Consider the following 23,586-nt stretch of genomic DNA (forward strand, 5'->3'; position numbering starts at 1 on the left):
CCTTTATTGCAGTCAAACGTTACCAGGCTGACAGACACAATACAAAGCACACAGAGCTTAGACTAAGTGGTCATTAACATGACAGTTTAAGTTAAGGCATTGACATTTAACACGTAGAAAACATGTACACAAAAAAACATTTAAAATCTGTGACGTTATGAACTAAAAAACTGACCACACCACAGTGCAAAGTGAAACTAAGCATTAATCATTGTGATCAGAGAGTGGTATACAACGCTTATAAAAATAGTATGAAAAGTGGTGATGACAAATGTTGACACCACACACACACACACACCCCAGGGGGTTAGAGGCGTGTGAGGTGGTTGGAGATGTGGTTTACATCGTTGTCTGGCAGGTGGAGAGAGTTCTTCCTATAGTACCGTTGTCCGTCTGCATAACGCTCTTGCCGGTGGACCTCCAGGTATGGACCCCAACCCTCCACAGGAGAACACACAGCACACATACGCTGCAGACAGAGACACAATGCACTGTAAGAGAGAGGATGCTTGGAGAGACACAGGCAGAATTTAGTAGGGAGACATTAACACTAGAAATGCTAAAGAAGTAACATTGGCTCCATTTTATTCTTTTTTTATTACTCCACCATTTAAGTCAAGCCCCCCGCCGTCCTTGATTTTTACTAAATAAGTCTATATTACACACTGCAGTTGTTAGAATCTTAATATCGCAAACAGAACTGGAGTTGTAACCAGTTTTAGAAGGGAATGTCATTTTTCTTATGGTTATGATGGGGAGAAAGGGTGCGTTGATGAGCGAGGGGAAGCGAATAATGCATAATTAAGAACAGGGTGGGCCATTCTATTGCATTGGTATATTCTAATTATAATCTCAATATGGTATGTAAACTGGAAACTCTGAAACTGGAAACACTTATCTCCCTCACTAGCTTTAAGCACCAGCTGTCAGAGCAGCTCATAGATTACTGCACCTGTACATAGCCCATCTATAATTTAGCCCAAACAACTACCTCTTTACCTACTGTATTTATTTATTTATTTTGCTCCTTTGCACCCCATTATTTCTATCTCTACTTTGCACATTCTTCCACTGCAAACCAACCATTCCAGTGTTTTTACTTGCTATATTGTATTTACTTCGCCACCATGGCCTTTTTTATATTTTTATTTATTTATATATATATTTTGTTTGCCTTCACCTCTCTTATCTCACCTCACTTGCTCACATTGTATATAGACTTTTTCACTGTATTATTGACTGTATGTTTGTTTTACTCCATGTGTAACTATGTGTTGTTGTATGTGTCGAACTGCTTTGCTTTATCTTGGCCAGGTCGCAATTGTAAATGAGAACGTGTTCTCAATTTGCCTACCTGGTTAAATAAAGGTGAAAAAAATAAAAAATAATTATGTACCTTATATCAGTCCACTGAATCCAAGCAGTCTTATCAGTCTACTCTGGCCTACCTGGAGTACACAGTGAGATCGTGCGTAATTTACAATGGCAAGAAGACCAAGACGATTGGATGCACATGCTGCGTTAACGCTGCTACGAGATCTGAATGAAAACGACTCAGATGGTGGGGAAGAAATTAATCATGACATATCTGATGCTGACCCTCAGCCTGAATCTACACCTCATAACATGCCACACACACGCGCTACTGTCTATTATCTATCCTGTTGCCTAGTCACTTTACCCCTACATACATGTACATAGCAACCTCAATTACCTGTGCACATCGACTTGCACTCCCTGTATACAGGGCATTAGGAAAGAATTCAGAACTCTTGACTTTCCACATTGTTACGTTACAGCCTTCTAAAATTGAATTTGTTTTAATCCCTCAATCTAAACATAATACCCTGTAATCACTAAGAAAGAAAAAAAAACTGGTTCGTATTAATTTTTGCAAATGTATTCAAATAAAAAAAACAGAAATGTCACATTTACATAAGTATTCAGACCATTTACGCAGTACTTAGTTGAAGCAACTTTGGCAGCAATTACAGCCTAGAGTCTTCTTGGGTATGACACTACAAACTTGGCACACCTGTATTCTGAGAATTTGATTTGATATACTGCATGCATTTTGACCTGAACTTTCCAGGACCTGGGTTTGATACCTGGCTAGAAATGGATTGACAATTCCAGGAGAAGTTCCAAACACTCTCAGAAGTCCTAAGCATCCACATCTCTGCCAGACACACCTACCTGCCAAGGGTTTCCTTGGGCACAGAGTATTTTCCAGATGGCGACGAGGGGTATCCAGATGAGACAGAAGGCGATCATACACCATCCCAAAGCCACGCCCCACACAGGGTACTGCACCGTACCGTAGGATGGCGGGCGGAAAGTCAACAACGACCACACCAAGATCACCTACACAACACACACAGGCATTAGAGAAGTGTGTATGCGTGCCAGAGAAAAGGGGTTAAAGAAATGAGGACCCTGGAACAGACAGCCAGGTAGGATAGAATCTAAGTTAAAGAGAAAGACAGAGAGTACTCACAGTGATGACAGCAGGAGTAATGAAAAACCAGCATGCTCTCCACCACAGCCAGAAGAGAGAGCTCCTCGTCCCAATCATCATCTCTATGTCCTTAATGAAACGATTTCCTCCTTCAAACAAACACAGAATGTGCCATACTCTATAAAATGTACTATACTGTATATAGCTATAACATAACATGCAATATATACACTGAGTATACAAAACATTGAGAACACCTGCTCTTTCTACTGACCAGGTTAATCCAGGTGAAAACTATGATCCCTCATTGATGTCACTTGTTAAATCCACTTCAAAATCAGTATAGATGAAGGTGAAGAGACAGGATTAAGGATTTTTAAGCCTTGAGACATGATTGTGTATGTGTGCCATTCAGAGGGTGAATGGGCAAGACAATAACTGCAATGCTGCTGGGGTTTCATCCACCACCCAAAGGACATCTAGCCAACTTGACAACTGTGGGAGGCATTGGAATCAACATGGGGCAGCATCCATGTGGACCGCTTTCGACACCTTGTAGAGTCCGTGCCCCAATGAATTGAGGCTGTTCTGAGGGGGAAAACGGGGGGGGGGGGCACCCTAAATGTTTGGTATACTCGGGGGGGGGCACCCTAAATGTTTGGTATACTCACTGTATGTAGCTATAACATAAAATATCCTCTACATGTACCCATCACATAATATATGCTGTAGATGTAGCTATAACATGTAATATACTTCCATTTACCATAGAAGTAGAATACCCCAACAAGCTCCAGCAGAGCAGCGATCAGTAGAACAAAGCCAGCACAGAACTGATCCATCAGAGTCACCCAATATATCCCTGCCTGGAGTGACACACACACAGTAATCACACGCACTCGCAATAAATGAATGTGAACGAAATTATGGTATCTAAGGACCTATTTTAGTTATGGTAACTAAGGACTTACCTGGGTTACGCACGGCAGGCCGAGCAGGAAAAGGATGGCACAGGTTCCCACAGAGATGATAGAGCGTTTTGATTTGAACCTTTCAGGGAAGGCATCCTGTAGGCAAGTGGAGATGACCTCTGAGGGAACACGGCAAGAGGTCACTGTCCAGGTCTAGTTAGTAGTGGGTGTGTTTGTACACACACACACACACACACACACACACACACACACACACACACACACACACACACACACACACACACACACACACACAGTGCCTTCGGAAAGTATTCAGACCCCTTTACTATTTCACGGTACAGCCTTATTCTAAAATGGATCAAAACTTTTTCCCCCATCAATCTACACAATACCCCATAACGACAAAGCACAAACAGTTTATTTGAACACATGTAACCTGAAATATCCTATTTTCATATGTATTCAGACCCTTAACTCAGTACTTCGTTGAAGCACCATTGGCAGCGATTACAGCCTTGAGTCTTCTTGACTATGATACTACAAGCTTGGCACACCTGTATTTGGGGAGTTTCTCCCATTTTACTCTGCAGATCCTCTCAAGCTCGGTCAGGTTGGATGGGGAGCGTCGCTGCACAGCTATTTTCTGGTCTCTCCAGAGATTGGGTTCAAGTCCGGGGTCTGGCTGGGCCACTCAAGGACATTCAGAGACTTGTCCCGAAGCCACTCCTGCGTTGTCTTGGCTGTGTAATTAGGGTTGTTATGTTGGAAGGTGAACCTTCTCCCCATTCTGAAGTCCTGAGCAGTCTTTCCCTCGATCTTGACTAGTTTCCCAGTCCTACTACTGAGAAAAAKCCCGAAAAATTCACACAGCATGATACTGCCAGATTTCCTCCAGACGTGACATTTGGCATTCAGGCCAAAGAGTTCAATCTTGGTTTCGTCAGACCAAGGAATCTTGTTTCTCATGATCTGAGAGTCCTTTAGGTGCCTTTTGGATAATTACAAGCAAGCTGTCAGGCGCCTTTCACTGAGGAGTGGCTTCCGTCTGGCCACTCTACCATAAAGGCCTGATTGGTGGTGCTGTAGAGATGTTGTCGTTCTGGAAGGTTCTCCCATCTCCACAGATGAACTCTGGGGCTCTGTCKGAGTGACCATCGGGTTCTTGGTCACCTCCAAGGCCCTTCTCCCCCGATTTGCTCAGTTTTGCCATGCGGCCAGCTCTCGGGAAGAATCTTGGTGGTTCCAAACTTCTTCCACTTAAGAATCATGGAGGCCACTGTGTTGTTGGGGACCTTCAATGCTGCAGAAAGGTTTTGGTACCCTTCCCCAGATCTGTGCCTCGACACAATCCTGTCTCAGATCTCTACGGACAATTCCTTCAACCTCATGGCTTGGTTTATGCTCTGACATTCACTGTCAACTGTGGGACCTTACATAACAGGTGTGTGCGCCTTTCCAAATCATGTCCAATCAATTAAATTTACCACAGGTGGACTCCAAATCAAGTTGTGGAAACATCAAGGATGATCAATGGAAAGAGGATGCGCCTGAGCTCAATTTCAAGTCTCACCTGAACAGAGCAAAGTACAGAGAGATTCTTGATGAAAACCTGCTCTAGAGCGATCAGGACCTCAGATTGGGGCAAAGTTTCACCTTCCAACAGGACAACGACCTTAAGCACACAGCCAAGACAAAGCAGGAGCGGCTTTGGCACACGTCTCTGAATTTTCTTGAGTGGCCCAGCCAGAGCCCGGACTTGAACATGATGGAACATCTCTGGAGAGACCTGAAAATATCTGTGCAGCAACGCTCCCCATCCAACCTGACAGAGCATGAAAGGATCTGCAGAGTAGAATGGGAGAAACTCCCCAAATACAGGTGTGCCAAGCTTGTAGCGTTATACCCAAATAATATTTGAGGCTGTATTCACTGCCAAAGGCGCTTCAACAAAGTACTGAGTAAAGAGTCTGAATAATTACAGTACCAGTCAAAAGTTTGGACACTCACTCAAGGGCTTCTGTATTTTTAATTATTTTCTACATTGTAAAATACATCAAACCTAAGTAATAACACATATGGAATCATGTAGTAACCAAACAAATAGTGTTAAACAAATCCAAATATATTTCACACTTGAGATTCTTCAAAGTATCCACCCTTGCACACTCTTGGCATTCTCTAAACCAGCTTCATGAGGTAGTCATGAAATGGACCTGGAATACATTTCAATTAACAGGTGTGCCTTGTTAAAAGTGAATTTCTTGAATTTCTTTCCTTCTTAATGCATTTGAGCCAATCAGTTGTGTTGTGACATGGTAGGGGTGGTTTACAGAAGAAAGCCCTATTTGGTAAAATACCAAGTCCATATCATGGCAAGAACAGCTCAAATAAGCAAAGAGAAACAGTCTATCATAACTTTAACACATGGTCAGTCAATCCGGAAAATTAAGAACTTTGAAAGTTTCTTCAAGTGTAGTCGCAAATCCATCAAGCGCTATGATGAAACTGGCTCTCATGAGGACCGCCCCAGGAAAGGAAGACCCAGAGATTCCTCTGCTGCAGAGAATAAGTTCATTAGTAACCAGCCCAAATAAATGCTTCAAGTAACAGACATCTACTATTCAGAGGAGACTGTGTGAATCAGGCCTTTGTGGTTGAATTGCTGCAAAGAAACCACTACTAAAGAACACCAATAAGAAAAAGAGACTTGCTTGGGCCAAGAAATACAAGCAATTGACATTAGACCGGTGGAAATCTGTCCTTTAGTCCAAATTGGAGATTTTTGGTTCCAACTGCCATGTCTTTGAGACGCAGAGTAGGTGAACGGATGATCTCCGCATGTGTGGTTCCCACCGTGAAGCATGGAGGTGGTGGTGTGATGGGTGCTTTGCTGGTGACACTGATTATTTAGTTCAAGGCCCCCTTAACCAGCATGGCTACCACAGCATTCTGCAGCGATACCATCCCATCTGGTTTGCGCTTAGTGGTACAATCATTTGTTTTTCAACAGGACAATGACCCAACAGACCTCCAGGCTGTGTAAGGGCTATTTGACCAAGAAGGGAGTGATGGAGTGCTGCATCAGATGACCTGGCCTCCACAATCCCCCGACCTCAACCCAATTGAGATGGTTTGGGATGAGTTGGACCGCAGAGTGAAGGAAAAGCAGCCAACAAGAGCTCAGCAAATGTGGGAACTCCTTCAAGACTGATGGGTCTTATGGGTGGGTCTTAAGTATTCCAGGTGACAACCTCCTGAAGCTGGTGGAGAGAATGTCAAGAGTGTGCAAAGCTGTCATGAATGCAAATGGTGGCTACTTTGAAATATCTCAAATATATTTTTGTTTAACACTTTTTTGGTTACTACACGATTCCATGTTGTTATTTCATAGTTTTCATGTCTTCACTATTATTCTACAATGTAGAATAAAGAAAAATCCTGGAATGAGTAGGTGTCCAAACTTTTCACTTTTGCCATGTGTGTGTTATGTATGTATGTATGTATGTATGTATGTATGTATGTATGTATGTATGTATGTATGTATGTATGTATGTATGTATGTATGTATGTATGTATGTATGTATGTATGTCTCAGCCCTGGGTTAAAATGCATGCACATTTTATTATTTGTTGTTTAAATACTTATTTTTCTGTGCATTTTAGTATTTTGTACACCAACGTCAAACAGCTGAAAATACAATATTTTTTGTTATGGAAAATATATTTCACAGCGTTTTAGATGCTACAATGACTCTACACTATACTTGCTTGTTTTGTCACAAACTGAAATTAGGTGAACTATTCAAATTTTAGCAGTCAGGAAGTGGCAGTGCAATTTCTGCATAGTGCATCTTTAAATGCATGGTAGTGTATGAGTATTTTCAAAAACTTTCCAAGTGTATTTCCAAATACATTCCAATATTCAACTACTGGTCTTTTCAAATAAAATAAAAAATCTAAATACTTACTTCCAAATGTTTTTGAAAGTAATTGAAATACCCCAAATAGTTAGCAGTAACTGAAATACCCTGGTGTGTGTGTCCCATGTGCATGGGTGTGTGTTTGTCTGACTGACCTATGCCAGCGAACTGCGAGTCCAGTCCAAGGGTCAGCAGCATGAAGAAGAAGAGGATGGACCAAAGAGGAGAAATGGGCAGCTTGGACAGGGCATCAGGGTACGCAATAAATGCTAGGCCAAAACCTACACGCATGCGCACACTTTGTTAGTGTTTGTTAAGTGGCTATTGTGTCAGTAAGGTAAAGTTAAACACAGTACAGTGGTGTACAGTGGTGTACTACTCACCTGCCTGGGCCACCTCTGATACAGGCTTTCCATAGACATGAGCCATGTGACCTAAGATGGAGAAGATGGCGAAGCCTGCAAACACACTGGTACCTATAGAGTGACATTAAACAGGAAAGGAAAAACAATGTACTGGAACACAATGAAACGTTGAAAGTGATCTTCAATGTATATTTTCTTCTTTATGATACCATTAGCATCCATCTGGTGCGTGTGTGGTGTTTGAGTCGTACCACAGTTGGTGAGGCAGACGGTCAGTGCGTCCTTGAACACATTGTTGTGGAACTTGTTATATGAAGACAGGGCCGTGACACCACCCCACGCTACTGACAGAGAATAGAAGATCTGTGTGGCTGCATCTCTCCACACCTGCCAGAAAGACCTACTATTTAGTTACTTCAGTAAGGCATGTGTATTTTGAGTTGACAGGTAAGAGGTTAGGCTCTAACCTCTGCCTCGCCCAGTTTTGTGAGGTTGGACTGGGAGCCAATGTAGAACTCGATCCCGTCTCTGGCGCCCTCTAGTGTAACTCCCCGGATCAGCAGGATCAGCAACACCACATAGGGAAACGTAGCGGTGAAATACACCACCTGGGGACAGACACACACAAAAATATTAGAGACACACGCACATCCGAAAGACACACATTAGAAAGACAGGACCAACTCACACACTAGTGGTGAGCAGGTCAGCTCTTTGTTCGCCCGCAATTGCTAATAACCCATCCACAACCACCCGACTATATGTGATAAGTTTAAATCGGAGGCCCGCACCCGACCCTAACCCTCTAATATAGAAAATGTTGTAGGTTACCGTAAGGTTGTTTTTTTTGGTACTACGTTTGCCTGATTTCAGATATGTTTTTGCTTGTAACTTCCAATGTTTTGGTAGGCTATTTGTAAGTCAACTTGTCTATAATTAGATATGTGCAGCATCTCTTCTGTCATTATGTTGTCCAAGACTAAATAAACCCTTGCTTACAAAAATCTAATTGACTTTGGTAGTTTTCAGTCATCTCTGATACTTCCATGGAGCAAAGACGTTTAGGGACCAGCAAGAAAATGAAATAACTAAAACTTAAAAGATGTGTAAAATTTCCAAATAATATCAGTTTGACCGGTTGTAAGGAAATAGAAAGCTGTGAAAACAACCCAACGTGTTTCTGATAAGATTTCAGTTCAGCTTGGATGCATATTTTGTGGTTGAAATACTATCAGCTTTTATGATGCTGATAAAGATAGCACCGCGACAGACAGTATCTAACTGCAGATTTGCATTCTCTCAAGATGCTGAAAGAAAGAAATCATATTTCTCCACTCCTGTGAGTATAAATGTTGCCTACATTTGCTGTATCATTTTACTGCAAGAAATGCTTAAATTCTGCAGGAGTTAATATTAAGAGGGAGAGGTTATAGACCTACAGTCAGTGTCCAGATTTCACTTTCCATTTAACCCATCAACAGCAGGCTACAATTCCCTTGACATGCCATAGGCCTATTTGAAGTCCCCGTCTTGTGACTGTGAGGCACTGTACAAATTTGACAATCACACATAACATAGCCAGCACTGCTATCATCCTCTTTTACCACTTCAAATATGACTTTTCTGGCCCTCCCTTGTCTTTATTTTCAACTCTCCATTTCGCAGCTTTTCTCTAAACTCAGACATTGTCCTTTTTTCCCTCCGTGGAACGACGTTAACTTGTCCTGCCCGTTCCAAATGCATTTGGCGACTGGCATGTAAGCTATTTGGTGCACGTACAGTTAGGCCCTACAGCTTATGCACTAATGCCAGCTAGCCTAAAATAATGAAAGGTATCGTTTTCCCTTTATTCAATATGTCATGACCCTAAACCTGCCCGCCTCGTGGATATAACCGCGGCGATTGTGGGTTGGTTATGAGTCAACCCGCACATCACTATCACACACACAAACAGGAAATGGGTCATACAGACTTTCCCTGAAGACTTGATGCCTTTGTAAAGGGCAGCAGCGATGAGCAGCCATCCCAGTAGCAGACAGAGAGCCAGATGCCAGACCACCGGACCGGTCTCATCCAGACCACTAGACCTTTGTAAGGCCACCAGGCTGGGGATAGACAAAGAGATTGTCTGACTGTAAGGTGGTCAATTTTACAGACAGGATCAGTTTCAACATAGCATTATAAAGACAACCTGGCATTCAACACAACCTGTGCGACCTCTGAAGTATTTTCAACTGAGTGAAATTCAAATAGAATAAAGTGTGTGTGTGCTACTCACTCCCAATACTGTTCGCTGGGGCTCTGTACTGGGATGCTGATGAGGTTTTCCTTTGGGCAAGTCTCATTCTCCCACAGCGTCATGTTGGCTGCAATTACTGGTTCACTCCAGTTGGCAGCTAGGGTAATGTTGCACACTTCTATAGAGGTCAGAAGCCATTGTCAGTGGTAAAGTTACATGGCACTCTGTTCAGGTTCACCTAGGTCATGTTCATTAAAGCATATCATGGAAAACATTAATGTCAGGTAATGGAAAATATTGGTCAAGGTTATTTTGTTTGGAGCCTAATTAACATGATAGAAGAGTAAAAGCTGTACAACAGGGAAACTTCACTACATCTTTAGATGTGACACTACATTATAAAACAGGTACCTCTAGGTGTGAGGCTACAGTTGCTGTTGGACCAGTAGAAACAGTCACTCCATGGCAGAGGGGACTGGAATGAGGCAAACATGTAGTAGAGACTGTAGGCAATGATGACGTTGTAGTAGATGCCTACTAACGTACTGACCAAAACCATAGCTACACCCACACCTGGAGAGGATAGGGAAAGGGAGAGTGAGGAGAGAAGGAGAGAGGAATTGAGTTAGATGTAAATCAAGGCGGATTCTTCAATATTTGAATTTCAATTCACTTCCTGAATAGATTGAATCGTCACCATCCCTGAAAGCAGTCACTTTATTGACAAGTTCTGTGAAGTTCCATCTTTATCACATACTGATTCAGCCGAAGGCAAACAGCCAGAACCAGTGCTTCCTGGTATACTGGTCAACCGGTCACATTGTAGTTCCTCATCTTAAGATTTATCTAATCAAGGAAGTCCCATTGAGGAAAACATGATCTTTTCCAAGGAAGACATAACAGAGAACACATGATAAGTGAGACATTCTATGGTAGGATGTATTCGCCAAAGCACGCGAAAGAATAACTACAGTGGCAATGTACAAAAATTACACTGACCACAAATACACAATTCGAAAGATTTTACTGAGTTACAGTTCATATAAGAAACTCAGTCACTTTAAATAAATTCATTAGGCCCTAATCTATGGATTTCACATGACAGGGAATACAGATATGCATCTGTTGGTCACAGATACCTTAAAAAAAAAAAAAAGTAGGTGCATGGATCAGAAAACCAGTCAGTATCTGGTGTGACCACCATTTGCCTCATGCAGTGCGACACATCTCCTTTGTATAGAGTTGATCAGGCTGTTGATTGTGGCCTGTGGAATATTGTCCCACTCCTCTTCAATGGCTGTGCGAAGTTCCTGGATATTGGCGGGAACTGGAACACGCTGTCGTAAATGTCGATCCAGAGCATCCCAAAAATGATCAATGGGTGATTTCATTTTAATCTCTGTGCATTCAAATTGCCATTGATAAAATGCAATTGTGTTTGTTGCCCGTACCTTATGCCTGCCACCACACAACACTCATCAAATGTATTTATAAAGCCCTTCTTACATCAGCTGATATCTCAAAATGCTGTACAGAAACCCAGGCTAAAACCCCAAACAGCAAGCAATGCAGGTATAGAAGCACTCATCACCATGTGCCCGGTACAGTTGAAACAGGGAATCATTCGCGAAGAGCACACTTTTCCAGCGTGCAAGTGGCCATCGAAGATGAGCATTTGCCCACTGAAGTCGGTTAAAACGCCAAACAGCAGTAAAGTCAACGAGCAAGCTGATGAGCTTCCATGACACGGTTTGACAGTTTGTGCTGAAATTCTTCACTTGTGCAAACTCAGTTTCATCAGCAGTATGGGTGGAAGTGAAAAAGCCGGATGTGGAGGTCCTGGGCTGGCGTGGTTGCAGGCGGTCTGCGGTTGTGAGGCCGGTTGGACGTACTGCCAAATTCTCTAAAACATTAAATTCTCTGGCAACAGTTCTGGTGGACATTCCTGCAGTCAGCATGCCAATTGAACACTCCGTCAAAACATCTGTGTTATGTGACAAAACATTTGTGGCTTTTTGTCCCCAGCACAAAGTTCACCTGTGTAATGATATACCACACTTATCAGGTGGATGGATTATCTTGCCAAAGGAGAAATTATCACTAACGGGGATGTAAACAACTTTGTGCTAAACATAATAACAAAATTAGATGTGCTTATGGAACATTTCTAGGATCTTTTATTTCAGCTCACAAACAAGTATTACTAAGAAATTGCTTACATGCACATCCTAGAGCAGTGTTTCTTAATCCCTGTCTCTTATACACATCTAGATGTGTATAAGAGACAGGATTATAACAGAACTATGCCAAGATGTTCAAAAATGTTCATAAGTGACAAGCATGGTCAAATAATAATCATGAATAATTTTCAGTTGGCTTTTCATAGCCGATCATCAAGAGTTGAAAAACAACAGGTCTGGGACAGGTAGCGGTTCCATAACCGCAGGCAGAACAGCTGAAACTGGAATAGCAGCAAGGCCAGGCGGACTGGGGACAGCCTGACAGCCTTGTAAACAACTTTGTGCTAAACATAATAACAAAATTAGATGTGCTTATGGAACATTTCTAGGATCTTTTATTTCAGCTCACAAACAAGTATTACTAAGAAATTGCTTACATGCACATCCTAGAGCAGTGTTTCTTAATCCTGGTTCTGGGGATCCAAAAGGGGTGCACATTTTTGTTTTTGACCTAGCACTACACACCGGATTGAAATAAACAACAAATGTGAATCAGGTGCGTTGCGTAGTGCTAGGGTATAAAACAAAAACCAGGATTTGGAAACACTACCCTTGACAGTTTTATAACTAACCAATAGCAGTAGAGAAGGACTTGGTCCAATACGCACCATGAATGTGTTCTGTGTTTTGGCACATTCAGCAGCTAGAGGCCAGTCTGACAGAGTGACACAGTAACCCATTGGGCTTGGTAGGGTTATAGGTTTGCTCAGGGGCTGGGTACATACAGTAAATGGACTAGCAGCCTTATAGTGTTAGCCCTGGGGCTAGACTGATAGTTCCTCCAGCTCATACACAGAGTTTAGATTCAGGTCATATGGTTAACCATTAATACACTGCTCAAACAAACTTGAGACAATTGTCCTCTAAGGTCAATAAAGCTGATCACACAACATTCAAACAGAGAGTAGTAGCAAACACTCCCAAAAGGTCTGAGTGGTGAAGTGAATGAATGAGTTCCTAGAAGTGGAAAGAAAAGTCATACAGCTGGTCCCAATTCACTCCTTAACCATTCCCTTTGGCCCTTACCCTTCAATGTCTGCAGATCTGAAGAGTCTGGCTAGGTATAAGCAGTGTAGTGGTGAAGGTTCCAAAAACATAGCTTATATCTTACATACTGTATCTGCAAACATTGAAGGGTTGAGACCAAGAGTAATGGGTAGACATTGAATTGGGACCGGTTTGGGCTTAGGTGGTAAATTAGGGGTAGAAGGGTTAGTCTTACCCTGAAATATGGGCAGAGCCCGCCACACATTGACAGGGCCTTGGCTGCAGAACTGACCAAAGGAACTCTCCAGGAAGAACAGAGGTATACCAGCAACAGCCAGCATTATGACATACGGGATGAGGAAAGCACCTAGAGACAGAGAGGACAGAAAACTTGACACTAATAACAAATGCAGGAATATGAGGTAGCCAGTGGATGGTGGGAGCGTATATGGGCTTAACTCCAATAATCTGAAATGAATCTTTAATAATGTTCTGCCATGGTCTAGTTTATAAGTGATTATAGGGTAGGATTCCCAAATAGCGGGACAAAGTCGGCCAGTAGGTGATTTTATTTGGCCCCCCAAGTTCTGACACTTAAAATTATTTTGGGACATAAGACTAAAATCACCAGGAAATAAGCTTCAAGTGATTTTAATTTAGGAAATCTGTTGCCATGTAAACCCACACATAAATAGAGGCATGTGAGCTTATCTAGGTTTTAAATGATTCCGTTTTTGTCAAATACGTGATCGGTTAGGATTTTTGCGGTCAATTTGCAATGTTCAAATTTAAACTCAGCAAAAGAAGAAACTTCCCTTTTTCAGGACCCTGTCTTTCAAAGATAATTCGTAAAAATCCAAATAACTTCACAGATCTTCATTGTAAATGGTTTAAAACACTATTTCCAATGCTTCAATGAACCATAAACAATTAATGAACATGCACCTGTGGAACAGTCGTTAAGACACTAACAGCTTACAGACGGTAGGCAATTAAGGTCAGTTAGGAAAACTTAGGACACAAAGAGGCCTTTCTACTGACTCTGAAAAATACCAAAAGAAAGATACCCAGGGTCCCTGCTCATCTCTGTGAACGTGCCTTAGGCATGCTGCAAGGAGGCATGAGGACTGCAAATGTGGTCAGGGCAATAAATTGCAATGTCCATACTGTGAGACGCCCAAGACAGCGCTACAGGGAGACAGTGTAACAACACTGTCTCCCACGTGTAACAACACCTGCACAGGATCGGTATATCCAAACATCACACCTGCAGGACAGGTACAGCATGGCAACAACAGTCCGAGTTACACCAGGAACGCACAATCCCTCCATCAGTGCTCAGACTCAGCCTATTGCAGACAGAGAGGCTGAACTGAGGGCTTGTAGGCCTGTTGTAAGGCAGGTCCTCACCAGTCATCACCAGCAACGTCACCATTGGGCACAAACCCACCGTCGCTGGACCAGACAGGACTGGCAAAAGTGCTCTTCACTGACGAGTCACGGTTTTGTCTCACCAGGGGTGATGGTCGGATTTACGTTTATCATCAAAGGAATGAGCGTTACACCAAGGCCTGTACTCTGTAGCGGGATCATTTTGGAGGTGGAGGGTCCGTCATGGTCTGGGGCGGTGTGTCGCATCATCGGACTGAGCTTGTCGTCATTGCAGGCAATCTCAACGCTGTGCATTACAGGGAAGACATCCTCCTCCCTCATTTGGTACCCTTCTGCAGGCTCATCCTGACATGTCCATCCAGCATGACAATTGCACCAGCCGTGCTGCTTGATCTGTGCGTGATTTCCTGCAAGACAGGAATGTCAGTGTTCTGCCATGGCCAGCGAAGAGCCTGTATCTCAATCCCATTGAGCACATCTGGGACCTGTTGGATCAGAGGGTGAGGGCTAGGGCCATTCCCCCCAGAAATGTCCGGGAACTTGCAGGTGCCTTGGTGGAAGAGTGGGGTAACATCTCACAGCAAGAACTGGCAAATCTGGTGCAGTCCATGAGGAGCAGATGCACTGCAGTACCTAATGCAGCTGGTGGCCACACCAGATACTGACTGTTACTTTTGATTTTGAGCCCCCCCTTTGTTCAGGGTCACATTATTCAATTTCTGTTAGTCACATGTCTGTGGAACTTGTTCAGTTTGTCTCAGTTGTTGAATCGTATGTTCATACAAATATTTACACATGTTAAGTTTGCTGAAAATAAACGCAGTTGATAGGGAGAGGACGTTTCTTTTTTTTGCTGAGTTTATAACTATGTTCCGGCCCCCGACCATCTGCTCAAGGAAAAATAAAGAAAAAAAGAAAAGAAAAAAAGAAAATCGGCACACGGCTGAATGCAACTGGGGACCCGTTATACGGTATTGCGTTACTATTGAACAGGTGTGTCATTAGTGCACACTACGCAAGCTTAGGTCACTGTGTATGTGTGTGTCAGTGGAGGCTCCTTCTCAGATGAAGGGGAGGACCATCCTACTCAGTGAATTTCAGAAAAACCTAATGTCAACATAAGATAAAACTATACTAAATATATTAATGTTACCAAAATTATTAAAACACTGTTTTGCAATGAGGGTCTACAGAAGCATCAACAGCACCTTCTAGGGTAGAATAATAGTGTAGGTGGAGGAAAAATATATTTTCCATCCTCCTCTGGGTACATTGACTTCAATACTAAACCTAGGAGGCTCACGGTTCTCACCCACTTCCATAGACGTACACAGTAATTATGATGACTTCCGGAGGATGTCCTCCAATCTCAGAGCTCTTGCAGCATGAATTCACATGTCCATCCAATCAAAAGATCAGAGAATTAATCTGGTAGTGAAAGCATAAGCTACAGCTAGCTAGCTAGCTAGCACAGCAGTGCATCAAGTGTGGTGGGTTGTTGACTCAGAAAGACAATAGTTGAACAGTTTTAAACAAATTCATTTCTTAAATTAAGGATAAGCAGTTCATTACCTTTCACTCACTTAGCTAGCTAAGGCAGCTAATTTAGCCTACTCAACAACCTGACTCAAACAGCAAGGAATGCCATTTATGTTAGCCAGCTGGCTAAGGCAATCCAACACTGCAACTCTTCCAAGTCAAGGTAAGCTTTCGGTTTTAGTAATGTATTGCCGCCAGTGCCTGCCAGTCTAACTGCTAGCTGTACACATAGATTGGATTGTGGGTTTACTAATGCATTAGTTCTAGTAGGCCTAGCTATGTTGACTATGACAATAGCAAATATGGTACGTTTACATGCACACTAATAATTTCATATTAAACTGATTATGGCACTAGGCAGATTATGCAATAGTCATATACACACACAACTTTACTCTGCTTATCTTAAATCGGCGTAAGGTAAAAATCTAAGTAAATAAATGCCGATTAAAACTCCTGGTTTGCTAAGTAATCTTTGAAATGAGTAGGACATGTAAAAACATCTTTAATTATTTTTTTTTTTAAAGGCATTCCAGCAGTGTATTTGTTCTGTGCGTGTGCTTGCACCTGCCAAGCACACTGCCCTCTTTAGGGCGAGTGAAGTGTGTTGGGCGCAACAATGTACAATACTGTTCAAAGGTTTGGGGTCAATTAGAAATGTCCTTGTTTTTGAAAGAAAAGCTAATTTATTTTGTCCATTAAAATAACATCAAAATGATCAGAAATAAAGTGTAGACATTTTTTATGTTGTAAATGACTATTGTAGCTGGAAACMGCAGATTTTTTATGGAATATCTACATAGGCCCATTATCAGCAACCATCACTCCTATTTTCCAATGGCACATTGTGTTAGCTTATCCAAGTTTATCATTTTAAAAGGCTAATTGATCATTAGAAAACCCTTTTGCAAATATGTTAGCCCAGCTGAACTTGTGCTGACTAAAGAAGCAATAAAACTGGCCTTCTTTAGACTCGTGGAGTATCTGGAGCATCAGCATTTGTGGGTTTGATTACAGGCTCAAAATGGCCAGAAACAAATAACTTTCTTCTGAAACTCAGTCTGTTCTTGTTCTGAGAATTGAAGGCTATTCCATGCAAGAAATTGCCAAGAAACTGAAGATCTGGTACAGTGCTGTGTACTACGCCCTTCACAGAACAGCGCAAACTGATAAACCAGAATAGAAAGAGTGGGAGGCCCCGGTGCACAACTGAGCAAGAGGACAAGTACATTCGTGTCTAGCTTGAGAAACAGATGCCTCACAAGTCCTCAACTGGCAACTTCATTAAATAGTACCCTCAAATCCAATCAAATTTTATTGGTCACATATACATGGTTAGCAGATGTTAATGCGAGTGTAGCGAAATGCTTGTGCTTCTAGTTCCGACCATGCAGTAATATCTAACAAGTAATCTAACAATTTCACAACAACTACCTTACACACACAAGTGTAAAGGAATTAATGAGAATATGTACATATAAATACATGGGTGAGCGATGGCCGAACGGCATAGGAAAGATGCAGTAGATGGTATAGAATACAGTACATACATATGAGATGAATAATGTAAACATTATATAAAGTGGCATTGTTTAAAGTCACTAGTGATACATTTATTACATCCAATTTTTATTATTAAAGTGGCTAGAGATTTGAGTCAATATGTTGGCAGCAGCCACTCAATATTAGTGATGGCTGTATAACAGTCTGATGGCCTTGAGATAGAAGCTGTTTTTCAGTCTCTCGGTCCCAGCTTTGATGCACCTGTACTGACCTCGCCTTCTGGATGATAGCGGGGTGAGCAGGCAGTGGCTCGTGTGGTTGTTGTCCTTGATGATCTTTTCTGCCTTCCTGTGACATCGGGTGGTGTAGGTGTCCTGGAGGGCAGGTAGTTTGTCCCCGGTGATGCATTGTGCAGACCTCACTACCCTCTGGAGAGCCTTGCGGTTGTGGGTGGAGCAGTTGCCGTACCAGGCGGTGATACAGCCCGACAGGATGCTCTCGATTGTGCCTCTGTAAAAGTTTGTGTTTTTGGTGACAAGCCACATTTCTTCAGCCTCCTGAGGTTAAAGATTCATCACCACGCTGTCTGTGTGGGTGGACCATTTCAGTTTGTCCGTGATGTGTATTCAGAGGAACTTAAAAACGTTCCACCTTCTCCACTACTGTCCCGTCGATGTGGATAGGGGGGTGCTCCCTCTGCAGTTTCCTGAAGTCCACGATCATCTCCTTTGTTTTGTTGATGTTGAGTGTAAGGTTATTGTCCTGACACCACACTCCGAGGGCCCTCACCTCCCTGTAGTCCGTCTCGTCGTTGTTGGTAATGAAGCCTACCACTGTACTGTCGTCTGCAAACTTGATGATTGAGTTGGAGGTGTACATGGCCACGCAGTCATGGGTGAACAGGGAGTACAGGAGAGGGCTGAGAACGCACCCTTGTGGTGCACCAGTGTTGAGGATCAGCGGGGTGGATATATTGTTACCTACACTCACCACCTGGGGGCGGCCCATCAGAAAGTCCAGGACCCAGTTGCACAGGGCGGGGTTGAAACCCAGGGCCTCAAGCATTTTTTAAATGTATTTTTAATTTCACCTTTATTTAACCAGGTAGGCAAGTTGAGAACAAGTTCTCATTTACAATTGCGACCTGGCCAAGATAAAGCAAAGCAGTTCGACACATACAACAACACAGAGTTACACATGGAGTAAAACAAACATACAGTCAATAATACAGTAGAAAAATAAGTCTATATACAATGTGAGCAAGTGAGGTGAGATAAGGGAGGTGTAGACAAAAAAGGCCATGGTGGCGAAGTAAATACAATATAGCAAGTAAAACACTGGAATGGTTGATTTGCAGTGGAAGAATGTGCAAAGTAGAGATAGAAATAATGGGGTGCAAAGGAGCAAAATAAATAAATAAATAAATACAGTAGGTAAAGAGGTAGTTGTTTGGGCTAAATTATAGATGGGCTATGTACAGGTGCAGTAATCTGTGAGCTGCTCTGACAGTTGGTGCTTAAAGCTAGTGAGGGAGATAAGTGCTTCCAGTTTCAGAGATTTTTGTAGTTCGTTCCAGTCATTGGCAGCAGAGAACTGGAAGGCGGCCAAAGGAAGAATTGGTTTTGGGGGTGACCAGAGAGATATACCTGCTGGAACGCTGAGATAAGGGGGGACTTTACCTAGCAGGGTCTTGTAGATGACCTGGAGCCAGTGGGTTTGGCGACGAGTATGAAGCGAGGGCCAGCCAACGAGAGCGTACAGGTCGCAGTGGTGGGTAGAATATGGGGCTTTGGTGACAAAACGGATGGCACTGTGATAGACTGCATCCAATTTATTGAGTAGGGTATTGGAGGCTATTTTGTAAATGACATCACCGAAGTCGAGGATTGGTAGATTGGTCAGTTTTACATGGGTATGTTTGGCAGCATGAGTGAAGGATGCTTTGTTGCGGAATAGGAAGCCAATTCTAGATTTAACTTTGGATTGGAGATGTTTGATGTGAGTCTGGAAAGAGAGTTTACAGTCTAACCAGACACCTAGGTATTTGTAGTTGTCCACATATTCTAAGTCAGAGCCGTCCAGAGTAGTGATGTTGGACAGGCGGGCAGGTGCAGGCAGCGATCGGTTGAAGAGCATGCATTTAGTTTTACTCGTATTTAAGAGCAATTGGAGGCCACGGAAGGAGAGTTGTATGGCATTGAAGCTCGTCTGGAGGGTTGTTAACACAGTATCCAAAGAAGGGCCAGAAGTAAACAGTATACAGAAGCATAATGATGAGTTTGGAGGGTACTATGGTGTTAAATGCTGAGCTGTAGTCAATGAAGGAAGAAAAAAGGCATAAGTTAAATCCTGAGATTACAGACTAGTACTAAAACACTTGAAGTAGGCATTCTAGAGTTAAGTCAACAAGTTACTATATCATTGTGTTACATAGGTATTCTTACATAGGTATTCCTCTTGTCCAGATTGGTTAGGGCAGTGTGCAGTGTGATTGCGATTGCATCGTCTGTGGACCTATTGGGGCAGTAAGCAAGTTGGAGTGGGTCTAGGGTGTCAGGTAGGGTGGAGGTGATATGGTCCTTGACTAGTCTCTCAAAGCACTTCATGATGACGAAAGTGAATGCTGCGGGGCGATAGTCGTTTAGCTCAGTTACCTTAGCTTTCTTGGGAACAGGAACAATGGTGGCCGTCTTGAAGCATGTGGGAACAGCAGACTGGGATAGGGATTGATTGAATATGTCCGTAAACACACCAGCCAGCTGATCTGCGCATGCTCTGAGGACGCGGCTAGGGATGCCGTCTGGGCCGGCAGCCTTGCGAGGGTAAACACGTTTAAATGTTTTACTCACGTTGGCTGCGGTGAAGGAGAGCCCGCAGGTTTTGGTAGCGGGCCGTGTCGGTGGCACTGTATTGTCCTCAAAGCGAGCAAAGAAGTTGTTTAGTTTGCCTGGGAGCAAGACATCGGGGTCCGCGACGGGGATGGTTTTATTTTTGTAGTCCGTGATTGACTGTAGACCCTGCCACATACCTCTCGTGTCTGAGCCGTTGAATTGCGACTCTACTTTGTCTCAATGCTGACGCTTAGCTTGTTTGATTGCGTTGGAGGGAATAGCTAAACTGTTTGAATTCGGTCATGTTTCCGGCCGCCTTGCCCTGATTAAAAGCAGTGGTTCGCGCTTTCAGTTCTGCTCGAATGCTGCCATCAATCCACGGTTTCTGGTTGGGGAAGGTTTTAATTGTCGCCGTGGGTACAACATCACCGATGCACTTGCTAATAAACTCGCTCACCGAATCAGCATATACATCAATGTTGTTCGACGTGATCAAAGCAATCTTGAAAAGTGGAATCAGATTGGTTGGACCAGCGCTGAACAGACCTGAGCACGGGCGTTTCCTGTTTAAGTTTCTGTCTATAGGCTGGGAGCAACAAAATGGAGTCGTGGTCAGATTTGCCGAAAGGAGGGCGAGGGAGGGCTTTGTATGCGTCATGGGAGTAACAATGATCCAGAATTAGTCCAGCCCGGGTCGCGCATTTGATATGCTGATCAAATTTAGGGAGCCTTGTTTTGATCCATTGTCCTGGGTGGTGGACCAAACAGAGGATCCGCTTCGGGAAAGTCGTGTTCCTGTCTCAACGTCAACAGTGAAGAGGCGACTCCGGGATGCTGGCCTTCTAGGTAGAGTTGCAAAGAAAAAGCCATATCTCAGACTGGCCAATAAAAAGAAAAGATTAAGATGGGCAAAATAACACAGACACTGGACAGAGGAACTCTGCCTAGAAGGTCAGCATCCTGGAGTCGCCTCTTCACTGTTCTGGTTAGAGACAGTTTGCTTTGTTCTGTGAAGGGAGTAGTACACAGCACTGTACCAGATCTTCAGTTTCTTGGCAATTTCTCACATGGAATAGCCTTCATTTCTCAGAACAAGAATAGACTGAGTTTAAGAAGAAAGTTCTTTGTTTCTAGCCATTTTGAGCCTGTAATCGAACCCACAAATGCTGATGCTCCAGATACTCAAGCAGTCCAAAAAAGGCCAGTTTTATTCCTTCTTTAAATCAGAACAAGTTTTCAGCTGTGCTAACATAATTGCAAAAGAGTTTCCTAATGATCAATTAGCCTTTTAAAATGCTAAACTTGGATTAGCTAACACATTGTGCCATTGGAACACAAGAGTGATGGTTGCTGATAATTGGCCTCTGTAGATATTCCATTTAAAAATGTACAATAATAATAATAATAAAAATCCGCCGTTTCCAGATACAATAGTCATTTACCACATTAACAATGTCTACACTGTATTTCTGATCAATTTGATGTTATCTTAATGGACAATTTTCTTTTGCTTTTCTTTCAAAAACACGGACAGGTGACCCCAAACTTCTGAACGGTAGTATGTCTTAGAAGTAGTTTTCACATAAAACGTTACATGTCCGAACTCAAAATCAAATATGCTTCCCAAACATAACATGTTCGCTGTGGTAGAACGTTTATTTTGATTACCGATTTTTTGCATTTATCAGTGCCATCAGGTAGCCTAATTTCAGATGTGTCCATGTAAACAGGATTATTAGGCAAATCGTTGTTCTTGCAAAGCGTGTAAACTTTTTAAATCAAACTTTTAAATTAATCTGACTATCCACAATAGTCGCATTATTGTATGCATGTAACCGCACTCGATGTAGGCTGTGCAGTGGTTAGCAGTTAGGGTATGAAGGTTTGACTTAGATACATATTTTCACCTGGTCACAGACAGCTGTTGTGTTGTGCACTTAACACCAAGCAAAGGGAAAAGGTGAGAGGAGAGAGAGCGTAGATCCGAGAAGGAATTATTCAACAAGCAAAGTGATGATGCTGTATGTGCCTGCTATTAAGTATTAAGGTGAACGGGTGATCAGGGGTGGATTCATTCCACCCATTCTGTTGCAAAACATTTCTTAAACAGAAGGAAACGGAACAAAACGGGATGAAACTATCAGAATTTGTCCAATAGAAACTCTACTTTTAGATGTTCCGTGTTGCCACTGTTTGGACTAGTGACTACAGCCTAGATCAGCTAGATGATGGCAAGAGTGTGCAAAGCGGTATTGAATGTTTCACCATCCGTCACCTTGATTAGTCAAATTTGTCTCAACCTGTTGTAGCAACCTCATGATGGGTATTGGGCAAATTCAAGTATCATGTAGTAGACTAAACATTGAGCTGGGTGAATGGAGTATGAATGACAGTCATCCAATAGGCTGTAATAGAAATTAGGCCATTCTCAAAAACCATCATCCCTAATCTTAAACTGCACCGAGACCCACTGGTGTGTGTGTGTGTCCACTTACCTCCTCCATTCTTATAGGCCAGGTAGGGGAACCTCCATACATTCCCCAGACCCACAGCATAGCCAATCATAGACAACATGTATTCCCTCTTATTGGTCCAGTTCCCCCGGTCAATATTCTCATCTTTGCTGCCCACATGGGAGTCCTGCTGCTGCTTCTCATGGTCATCCTTAACCTGTATCACAGACAGCCAGACAGACAACGCAAGCACGCACATAGTAAGTGAGAGCATATTTCATAAAGTTTAGAAGCCAATGTCAAGCCATTGTTACAAACATGCAACACACTGGATTTCGTTTTCATTAATTTACTGTGAATAGCATCCCAACCGTGACAGAGAAGTAGGCTATACAGTTAAATTCTCAATTCCAGATTAATTTGAATTCTACCTGTTTGTTATTTGGACCGCGCAAATAATAGCATATTTACCCATTAATCGCTTCATACACTTATGCGTTTATCTTTATAAGTAGGCTAACCTCCTCCCCAGTTAAATAAATAAAAAGGCAGTCGTCAGAATGAAGTTGCTTTGGTCAAAATATCGTTCCTCCCGCCAACAACCATGATTTAATTAACTGCTACACCAAGACAGTTGCATATCATCCTACCATGTCAGTGGCCGCGGGGTTTTTAAATATTACGTCTGTGAAACTGCTCCAATATTTCCTAATTTTGCTGCTGTTTG

At 42.7% G+C, this 23,586-nt stretch overlaps 1 protein-coding gene across 1 annotated transcript; it reads right to left on the reverse strand.

Moving 5' to 3' along the window:
* On the reverse strand, positions 1-23,586 carry slc6a14 (solute carrier family 6 member 14). Its single transcript, XM_023997001.2, has 15 exons — positions 23,510-23,586; positions 22,902-23,076; positions 13,377-13,508; positions 10,326-10,487; positions 9,954-10,092; positions 9,648-9,780; positions 8,143-8,283; positions 7,927-8,062; positions 7,694-7,786; positions 7,466-7,591; positions 3,430-3,548; positions 3,225-3,324; positions 2,498-2,607; positions 2,197-2,364; positions 1-469 (listed from the first exon to the last, which is right to left on the reverse strand). The coding sequence occupies exons 1-15, from the start codon at positions 23,510-23,512 to the stop codon at positions 308-310; spliced, it is 1,899 nt and encodes a 632-aa protein (XP_023852769.1). The 5' UTR covers positions 23,513-23,586; the 3' UTR covers positions 1-307.

Source organism: Salvelinus sp. IW2-2015, linkage group LG11, assembly GCF_002910315.2.
Source record: "Salvelinus sp. IW2-2015 linkage group LG11, ASM291031v2, whole genome shotgun sequence".
NCBI lineage: Eukaryota > Metazoa > Chordata > Actinopteri > Salmoniformes > Salmonidae > Salvelinus > Salvelinus sp. IW2-2015.